At 34.5% G+C, this 11,172-nt stretch overlaps 1 protein-coding gene across 1 annotated transcript; it reads left to right on the plus strand.

Moving 5' to 3' along the window:
• Positions 1 to 8,913: 8,913 nt before the first annotated feature.
• On the plus strand, positions 8,914 to 10,720 carry LOC107667587 (transcription factor 21-like). Its single transcript, XM_016459294.1, has 2 exons — positions 8,914 to 9,318; positions 10,614 to 10,720. Exons 1-2 carry the CDS (start codon positions 8,914 to 8,916, stop codon positions 10,695 to 10,697), a joined length of 489 nt encoding a protein of 162 aa, XP_016314780.1. The 3' UTR covers positions 10,698 to 10,720.
• Positions 10,721 to 11,172: the final 452 nt, after the last annotated feature.

The following is an 11,172-nucleotide window of genomic DNA, read 5'->3' on the forward strand; positions in this document are numbered from 1 at the left end:
TTTTAGTTGTTGTTCTTATCTGATTAAGTGTAATTGTGTAATCATGAGCTCATAATGTATGTAGAAGGTTACACTGATATATATATGAGTCAGTCTATTAAATCCACGTAAAGTTTTTACTGAACTCTGAAGTGTTTGAATGATATCCAGTGCTTTAATACATAATGAAGATCTTATAGCACCAGTACTGAAAATGAGAAGAGCATTTGGAATTAATGCACTGACAAGCTCCTAATGCAAACTTAAAGACTTGAAACTCTGTGATGCATCACATATAGATTTATCACACCGATCTGTCGAGTCGAAGAATTAGCATGTAAATTTCCTCTGGCCTCGTGCCCGGATGTAGTAACCCTGAGACTCTTTGTTATACCAAACAGTAATTTCAAAGTAGTTCTGCCAATGGGGAGCACAAGTGTGTAACCCTCATTTTTGGGGTCTGTTTTAGTCCATTTTTTTTAGTTTATCCACCACTACATCATGATGAGATTCCCATGAAAGCTGCATTATATAAAACCGTCTTGTTGATCAGATTGTCAATGGTGATTTCACAGACTTAAACAAGTCACTCAAGTTGGGAGTAGATTAAGACATGCACCTGCATGGCCGGAACACTGTAAAAATCACTTTGTGATTTTGCATGGACATCATGACATGTAGTAAATTTGATGACAAGGATCACTATATCCAGATGAAATGGATTTGCTTTAGATTTGGTCACTTTAAGCAATACTAAACCTATGTCTTTTTTGAAGTACATGTGCTTGATGCATGAAAAACCTCAATTTTAAGAAGATAAATTAAATGCAATATACTGTGTTCAAGCCACCTCAGTTCGTCGAGTCTCGGTTTTTCTGACATTGAACCCCAATCAGCTGTTCTTAGGCCTTGGAGGCAAATGAGAGAAAAACAGCAATTCTCATCTGTCATCTGGTCAGTGTTTCACAGCATTAGGAGTTTACAGAGCCCAGATACATCACTTCCTCCTCCAAAGGGTAAACAACATTTCTCACACCCACCACTCAGATCTCCGCTAGACGGATATGTTTGACATGTATTTTATTAACTATTAATAATTATATAGTTTGATAAATAAAACCAAAAAGTTGTAATTGGTATAAAGAAACAACTGGGGGTGGGGGGGTAGATCATTATTTGCATGCAAATTAAGCATTTTTTCTAGCAAATTCTCATTACCACAACATGCCCATAATAAAATCCGCCTAAATTAAAGATTTGTGTAGTTTATTTTAAGTTATTCGAGCATTTCAATTAAACCTAATAAAACGTTTTTGTGCATTACTGTAATACTAATACTAATAGCCTATAACTAGATAAAAAAGTTTGTTAAGACAAACTTTGAAGTTGGCTTGAGAAAGCTAAAACAGAAAGTTAGAAAAGTTTTAAAAGCAATAAGTTTGAAGTAGTTTGAAGTTTAAAGTAGTTTTAAAGATTAGATAGATAGATAGATAGATAGATAGATAGATAGATAGATAGATAGATAGATAGATAGATAGATGGATGCTAAGGTACTTAGAGTGGTTGGTAGGGTGTTGCTATGCGGTTGCTAAGGTAATTTACTATTATAATAATATTTTTAAAAGTTAATAATAAATACAAGTTTGGAATAATTAAGATTTTCATAAGAGAGTCTCTTTTGCTCACCCAAGCTACATTATTTAAATTAAAAAAGGATAGATAGATAGATAGATAGATAGATAGATAGATAGATGGATGCTAAGGTACTTAGAGTGGTTGGTAGGGTGTTGCTATGCGGTTGCTAAGGTAATTTACTATTATAATAATATTTTTAAAAGTTAATAATAAATACAAGTTTGGAATAATTAAGATTTTCATAAGAGAGTCTCTTTTGCTCACCCAAGCTACATTATTTAAATTAAAAAAGTAATTGCAGTAATATTATTGCAATTTAAAATAACTTTTTTTTTTCTATTTCAGTATATTTTAAAATGTAATTTATTCCTGTGATGGCAAAGCTGAATTTTCAGCAGCCACTACTTCAAGTCTTCAGTGTCACATGATCCTTCAGAAATCATAATAATATGCATATTTGCTGCTCACAAAACAATTATTAATATTAAAATAGATTTTTTTTTTTCTGTACATTAATGAAAATGCATCCATTTTTAAAGCAAAATCTAACTACTTATTGTCTTTTCATTTTAGTGTGAGACTGTGAGTGTATGATCTGGACATGTTCTTAGACAGCTTTTGTGAGATTCACTCCCATCAAAGTCAGGCTGGAACTGGGAGCAAATGGATAGTTCACTCTTCAGCCACTTATATCATTCAATTAAATGTGCTTGATTCAATGCAGGGGGAGGCTTGACTAAAATGGGGGCGTATTGATTTTCTTAATGGCCATTTTGATGCTGTTACATGCCATTTGTTTTACACTGCAGCTGTGAGAGTGTGGTGACCATGGATGGGAACCAGGGGAGGAGAGCGTGCATAGATGATGTCATAGTCCTGCACCTGTCCCGCTTACTCATTCACACAAAACAGAGGGAGAGAAAGAAGGAAAAGAGCCACTGCCCACACTATGACCCTTAACACGCTTACCGACAGACAACTGCACATTTCTCATGTTAGCTCTGACCTAAAACAACGTGGGCAGCATTGTTCCCATGTAATTAGTCCCTGTGTGGAAGCTTGGGAAAGATGTGCTTACACAGTTGTTTAAAGCAGAGATTAGTGTTAAAATGCTATGAAAGGTGCCTCTGTTGCTGCTTCACATACATTTGTTTGCTTAGACTTTATATACTAAGGCATCTTGATCCTGCAGATTTTCCCTTAAAGAGATATATTTTTTTGTTTAAATGATTGAACAGATATTTTGTATGTAAAACAGTTTAGATAAAAGTAAAAAAAAAATATATAGTAAAAAAAAATTTACTGAATATGTCCTTGGATAAGTCTCATCCTGGAAGAAAATGCAGGTCACTGAACTTGCTACTGTGCCTTATGCAATATGCATCTGCAGATTTCTAGAGATTCTTGCCGGTCATAAAGGCTATAAAAACTATAAACCTGTTTTCCACCAATGGGCAGAATGGTTCTCATTGCGAAACATCCCAGTTTCTTTTTCCACTGTGGTGCTGTGAAATGAAAATTATGGTACGGTCACATTTTCTGTTGTTCGGTCTGTTTTAATCGAGACATTTTACTTGGAATCAATGTGAGCGGGATTTTCATGTGAAGGCGAAGGATTTCCTCTTGCAGATTTCACAACAGGTTCAGTTTGGTCTAACCGAAAGCTGCTCAGTTTGAAAATGACTTGTGACTCACAAAGCTGTGCTTCATACGTCGCTACACTATTGACAATAGGCTACATAATGAACCTTTTTCCCGCAGAATTTTGCTAATGTGGCCACAACTTTATTTTATTCCAAACCAAACAGCTTTCTGATTGTTAACATGGTGAATCTGCATGACTGTTGCTAAATCTGTGTGCGAAATTCCAGATTCCAAATTCCAAATTCCTATTGTAAATACTGGATTTGGCCTGCATTTTGTCGAGAAACTGTACCTTTTAGAATGTAAGTTATCTTGGTGAAACTTTGGCTACTTTGTAGTTTCACTGAGTATCAGATATTAGGAACTTTTACTTGACTACATTTTTGAATAAATATATGTACTCTTTGCTCCAACATGTTTGTGATGAGTAATGTAATTACTCATTACATTTAGCATGGCACCTAACTTTTTCTGCAGCAGTTTATTTCTGCTACGAAGAAAGTGATATCGCCATCTACAGGGCATGTTTTGCCCTTACTCACCCAAACTTGTCAACAAGGCTGTTTTATGAAAATACACGTGCATTAGCAGATACAGTAGTTGTGAATTGCAGGTTTTGTATATGAGATGAGGACATAACTAAATACTTTTTGAATATTGATTTACTTATGTGCTTTTTCAGTACTTGAGCTTAACTGAAACTTAAGTGTTCGCAGATGTTTAAGACGCTGTTGTGTCGACCTTGATTTATTGCAATATTGAGGTGTTCAGGTTTTTTTTTTTATTTTGATTTTAGACAATAAACATAATAGCTCTATTATTTTTCTATTACACAGGATTTTATTATATATCTATTATACAAATCAACTTTTTTTTTCACTGGCATTTCTCTTAAGCCCTAAACACACTGCACGATTTTTGGCTGACCTGACGAAAGATTCGTATCGTGAAACAATCGTGGCGATTTCTGTGATCTTGGCTACTAATCGGTGACCTGCGACCAAAGATAGCCTACGATACAGCATGATTATCGCACAGTGTGTTTGCTGCTACGATCCACGTTTGCTGACCAACCAATAAAAATGCGACATGAAATCAACGCGACATGGCGCTAAAACATAAAACTGCTTACCTCAAGCTCTTATGCCTTCCTCTTTCGCCGCTTCCACTTTTTTCACCACACATAAAAAATACAACTGCTTAAGTGTGATTTATCATGCTCTTTTTGTTTACCACTAGCGCCTGCTGATGACATTTTATTATTCTATAGGAACGTGCATCGTAGAGTACGAGTCAGTAGATGTCATCATCGTACAGTCTACACACAAGTCGTAGCCAAGTTTATTAGATCCATGTCGTTCAGTGTGACATGCAGTGATCTTATAGGATTGCTAAAATCGTGCAGTGTGTTTTGGGCTTTAGGTGTTGAGTAGTATGTATTTGAGCCTATATTCAGTACAAGTAAAATACTTAAATACTGTTAAAATTATATTCTCTACTCAAGTTGAATTGGAATTGGAGTTGTAACATGTAAAGTACGTACGGTATATGTACTTTTACTCAAGTATGGTTTTATGGTACTCTTTACACCTGCACAAGAGTTGGTGACAGCATACAATTTATAGGTAAACAATAGAAAACGCGCTTGTGTAACAGAGCCCAGCTGGTAAGAGCTGCACAGGTAAACCTCACTCCCGGTGACCTGGGTTCTAATCCCACTCGGAACAAGAATGAGGGGAGGAAAACAGGAGGGGTTACGTTGGTGCCATGACCCGGATGGGAATGAGATTAAGGGGGTGAGTGTAACGGAGGCCAGCTGGTAAGAGCTGTGCAGGTAAACCTCACTCCCCTGATCTCAAAAGGTGCACTAGCGACTGATGTTAAAGGCTGCAGTCTTTAGCGTCCTTGTTACCATGCCCACCCCCCATGGCACCGACCCGGGTTCGAATCAAACTCGAACAAGAACAAGGGAAGGAGAACAAAAAGAGTTATGCTTGCTATTGGTTGATTATCATGAACAAAAAAACTAAAGAGTGGAATGCAAAAACGTACTATGTGAACGGCCTCAATACTATATCACTACATGGGTTCCAAACATGCACAGTTAAACTTGATGAGGTGCTGGAATGGTTCAAGTGGAAATGCAACTAGAATTATTTGGCCAGATGGTGGAAAAATGCAAGATGGTGTAGACAAATAATAACTTTAACTTTAAAACACAGTGCTCATGTGTGAGATGCTGACAAAGCAACAAGACGTGTGCAAAGACTTCACATGTTTACCTATAGAAATCGACTGAAAATTGTACACTAAAAGGTGTTTTGTGTGAACGGGCCCTTACAATAAGAATGAATATCTTAAATTCCACAGAGCAAGAAGCATAAACTGTTTATTGTTGGTAATTCCAAAGCTGTCTACACTTGGCATGTACCTTCTGCAAAAATGGGGCATGCGAGTCAGCTGTGCTTTTGGATAATTGTTGACTGAGGGTGACCACTGTAATATAAAATCTTAATTTCACACTCATTAGGCGGGAATGAAAACTCATACATATCGAGTTTACCGAGAGATATTGTGAGATGCTGAGAAAATTTCAGCTGTGGGAAATTCAGTTTTATGGTTTAGGAAATTTCGCCCTTCATGTACAGTCATATGAAAGATGTAGTGTTGCATACGCATCTTATGCAGAGATATACGGATACATTTTTTAATGCATTGTGTAATCTTATCAAGATGTGGCTAATGAAGGTTTCTCTCCTTTAAGAGCTGGTGGTGTTCAAAATGTTCAAACTTAAATGACAAGAAGTCCTCATATTTTTTTTCATTTTTTTTTTCAAGTTTATTTGTATAGCGCTTTTCACGATACAAATCGTTGCAAAGCAACTTTACAGCAAATTAAGTTTCTACAATATTTAGTAGTAGCTTATCAGTGGTGACTGTCAGTTAATGTACATATGGCAGAAATGTACGGAAAAATCAATTAAAGACGTAATCAAACAGACGATGAATACTATTAACAGCAATTATTATATGATGCAATCAAACTTATAGCAAAATGTGGTAGTTCTGTATGTTGTTTCAGGGTTGGCATCATCTGAGGTCCTCTGAGGGGTTGGCATCATCTCTTCTCAGGTGTTCTGGATCCAGACTGAAGCTTGTGTAAATCCTAGTTACCAATCCCGTGGCAAAAACAGAGAAACAAATATAATAATTAGCATAGCTGCTGTTCCAACCAAGCAAAATTGATTTGTTTAACCCAAGCTAAAGTATAATAATGTGCATTTGATCAGATATAACTGCAGTACAAGATTATGAGATGCATTATTTGAATGCTTGGCCAAAGAGATGTGTCTTTAATCTAGATTTAAACAGAGAGAGTGTGTCTGAACCCCGAACGTTATCAGGAAGGCTATTCCAGAGTTTGGGAGCCAAATGTGAAAAAGCTCTACCTCCTTTAGAGGACTTTGCTATCCTAGGTACTACCAAAAGTCCAGAGTTTTGCGACCTTAGGGAGCGTGATATGTATGTCTAACCTACATGTTTTTAATCATGAATTCTGCATAATGTTGAAAATTATTCATTTATATGCCAAAATAGCTATGGCCCACTTTGATGTGTCATTCAATCGCCAATATGAGCAGCCCCCACTGAAGAGGCAGTCATATAAAGTTTCCTATAACACAGCTGAACTGACATCTGCCAAGTATAATGAAATAAAAATCATTTTAATTTGCCTGGCATGTGCAATGCTTACATGTTTCTGCATGATAAGAGAGACAAATGAAAGTACGGTGTGATCATGTGAAGAATGTCAACATGTGTATTTCTCCTTCACCCACAGGCTCCCAGCGATTGCCCCCCATCCTGCAGAGGTAATGTAAAGTGCTGACAGCTGTGGCCAATGTGCAGCGAGTGTGTGTGAGAGAGCTCTAACCAAGCAGAAACCCAATATCTCTGTGAAATGGCCAGTGGATTAAGAACGTTTGATAAGCCTTCAGACATTTCTATTTGCTTAAGAGCATGTGGGAAAAGGCATTTAAGTGGACCGTGGGTGACCACTGAACTGAAGAAATAAGAAACTGAAGTTTTCCACAATGTTTTCACTAAATAATTTAATTGAAGTGTGGCTAGATTGGTTGGGGTTAAGCTAGTGTAAAGCAGGTTGTTTTGGAGAATGCCTTTTAATTTGATTCAATTAATTTATTATGTATTTTACATTTATTATTCTTTACTTATGTTATTGTATAATAAATTAATAAATGTACTGTGAAGTAAAAAGTAAAAGTAATGATTTATTATTTAAATAACTGATATAAACATATTTCCATGTTTAAAGCTGATTTAATAATATTTTTATACATTGATGTATATATATGCATTAAATACCTATGTATTATTTAATATTCAATACATATTTATTAAATATTCTTTATTCGATATATATGTGTGTGCATATAATGTGCATGTATTCAGAATTTTAAATTAATATTAAATAAATATAAAAGTAATATTGAATATATTATTTTGTATACCTCTTATGCTGAATTTAAGAAAAAAAAAATTTGTAAAATATTATAATCTCAAATAACAGTTTTCTGTATTAATATCTTTTCAAATGTAATTTATTCCTGTGACAGCGAAGCTGAATTTTCATCAATTTAATTTCAGCTATTACTCCAGTCTTCAGTGTCACATGATCCTTCATAAATCATTTTAATATGCTTATTTGGTGCTCAGGTATTATCAGTTATTATTGGTGCCCAATTATTAATGATAATTTGTATTGTTAATTTTGAAAACAGCTTTTGCTAGTTAATATTTTTGTAAAAAATCTGTGAGACATTTTTCTCCAGCATTCTTTGATGAATATAAAGTTCACTGAACAGCATTTTTAAAAATAGAAATCTTATGTAATATTATGAACGTTTTTATTGTCACTTTTGATCTATTTAATGCATCCTTACTGAATAATAATATTTATTTCTTTTAAAAAACTGCATATAAAAGTGCATATTTTGAATAGTAATGTATTACTGTATCCACAAAATACTAAGCAGCAACACTGATAATAAAAAGTAATGTTTCTTGAGCACCAAATCAGCGTATTAGAATTATTTCTGAAAGACTGTGTGATTTTTATGAATAAATAATTTTTTAATATAAATATAAACCAATAAATCACTAGATCTGCAGGCTGTTTTATGTAGTGCAGTTAAAAATCTCATGGCATTAGTTCATGGTAAATTCCATCGATTCATGCTGCATATGCTGTCAGTGCCACTGTGTCAAGTTGTCTTCCCAAAAATTAGATGGGGAAAAGGGGAGGAGAAATGCCTGATCCAGAGTGACCCTGCCAAACCCCAAACCTTAAATGTGCTTGGGACACCACAGGAAAAACTCTGAAATGCTCAGCGAAGACTGGTAGAATATACAGTCTGATTGACCAATTTAACAACCATTTACATTCAGAAGATGCTGAATGCTTTTAAATAATGGCCCTGTATTGATGCGCCTTTTTCTGCCTGGGCTTCTTCTACAGAGATTTAAAATTAAGGCAGCACCTGTTGCTTTGAATCTACAGCAAGGACACTGAATATCATATACCACTGAAACGCAGGAAATCAAGTTCTTTGCTCTGAAGCAGGTGCAGTTGAGATGTCCACGGGTTCGGTGAGTGATCCTGAAGATCTCCAGGAGCTGTCAATCACTCACATGGACACGTGTTCTCTAGAAGACTCAGAAGACGAGTTTAGTATCGATGACAGTCTGATAGCAAAGACCAAACCTCGAGCTGCTGCCAACAACAACAAGCAACAAATGAAGATGGGGAAGGATGGCAGACAGTCTCAGAGAAACGCAGCTAACGCCAGAGAGAGGGCACGCATGAGGGTTCTGAGTAAAGCGTTCTCGCGGCTGAAGACCAGCCTGCCGTGGGTACCGGCAGACACCAAACTGTCAAAACTAGACACGCTGCGTCTGGCATCCAGCTACATTTCTCACCTCAGACAGCTCTTGCAGGAGGACAGATACGAGAACAGCTTTGTGCATCCTGTAAACTTGGTATGAGTGAGTGTTGTTGAGTTTGTCACAGGAATTTATACACTTCCATCTGGTCGAGAAGATTTATTGCTCAGCATTACTTGTAAAATACATCATCTATATTACATTTTGTAAGTTCTTGTAAATGTACCATATATTAGTATCATTTTTTTTGTTGTTGAAGTACTGTGCTTTAGGAGTACCATAAAAATACCATGATACATGGAAATTATTCAGACATGTATAATTTTAAAGTACTACGGTATTACTATTAGATACTATTACTGTACCATGGTATAATGCTAAAGAAGTTTATTTGAATTTAAATACTCAATTATGAATATACCTGAATAAGAATTATATGTTACAGATTTATACACACACACACACACACACACACACATATATATATATATATATATATATATACATACAGTATATATACACAGAATTATATATACAGATTTTAAATGTATACATATAAAATAAAAAATATATTATTCTGTATTAAATACCAATAATATAATACTTGAGTAAATACAAAAATATTCATAAATAATACTTAATTACTTAATAATTACTATGAATAACATAATATAAATAACTTAATTGCTTTTTTAGTTTACAGATTATTTTACTCAACAGTTCATATGCTAGAATAAGTATTAATGTGGAGGGTAACACTTTATTTGAAGGTGTCCTTGTTACACGTTGCATGTCCTTACCATGATAATAACAAGTAATTATGCATAGTTACATGCAAGTACCCCTAAACCAAACCGTAATCCTAAACCTCACCATATAGTAAGCACATGTAGTTAATTGATATTGCTCAATACTTAAATGTATAATTACACTTTAACAAGGACACTTTCAAATAAAGTGTAACCACGTGGATATTCTTTTTAATATTCTCTATTAAATATAAATAATATACATTTTAAAAATATTCATAAATATAAATACTTGACAGTACATATTTTATTTTACATATTACAGTAACAGCAAATATACTATATTAATGTATTAAATGAATATATAGTTCATAATTTTAATAATTTATAATGTAATTTTAATTATCATAAAACATTTGTCTTGTTAAACTGAAGTATATTTGTTAATATATTGAATGGTTTATTATTTTTTTATTTTGTATTAAGTAGGCTATCAATAACATAATATTAAAATAAATCCTATAAATATTTAAAAATAAAAGTAATACTTTACAGTACACTAAGCATTACATGTGTTCGCATCTGCATCTTATGGCAATCTACCAGCAATGTGTGGCTGACTTTTTTATTATTTTTCCACAGACCTGGCCTTTTGTGGTCTCAGCACGATCAGAGGACACCAAAGACATTTCAGCAGCGGTCAGACTATGTGGAGCTACAGCATAAACATCTGGCACCTCTCTGTCTTTTATCCCCCTCCATCTCTCTCTCTCTCTCTCTTTACTGTCTGTACTCATGCACTTCCTTTGAACTTACATCAATGGACATTATGCAATGAATGCAACTACAATTTAAACACAAGTCATTGCACACAAATCTGTCTTTATATAGCCTGATGTTTTTTATGTTCATTCTAGCAAACAAAAACAGATATTACTATACGTGTTGAAATATTTGAAATGATGACTGTATTTAGCTTAAAACCAGCTCTTGTGAAAAAAGAACAACTTGCATAGCCAGGGAAGCACTTTTATTGTTTTAAGGCACTTGTAAATTTCTAACCATCCGGCAGTCATTTAAAAATACATTTTATTTTTCACTAAGCAGCAACATGACCTATGTAATTAAGGCTAGATGGAATAGAAAACAAAATATGCTTGATATCTTGACATTTGTCCACATATGTTATACTCCAAAGTAT

This window comes from Sinocyclocheilus anshuiensis, unplaced genomic scaffold (assembly GCF_001515605.1).
Source record: "Sinocyclocheilus anshuiensis isolate Anshui unplaced genomic scaffold, SAMN03320099.WGS_v1.1 scaffold1679, whole genome shotgun sequence".
Taxonomy (NCBI): Eukaryota; Metazoa; Chordata; class Actinopteri; order Cypriniformes; family Cyprinidae; genus Sinocyclocheilus; species Sinocyclocheilus anshuiensis.

Coding starts and splice junctions, on each gene's coding strand:
- LOC107667587 (XM_016459294.1), top strand. CDS start 8,914: ATGTCCACGGGTTCGGTGAGTGATCCTGAAGATCTCCAGGAGCTGTCA. Junction 9,319..10,613: donor TTGTGCATCCTGTAAACTTG/GTATGAGTGAGT, acceptor ATTTTTCCACAG/ACCTGGCCTTTTGTGGTCTC.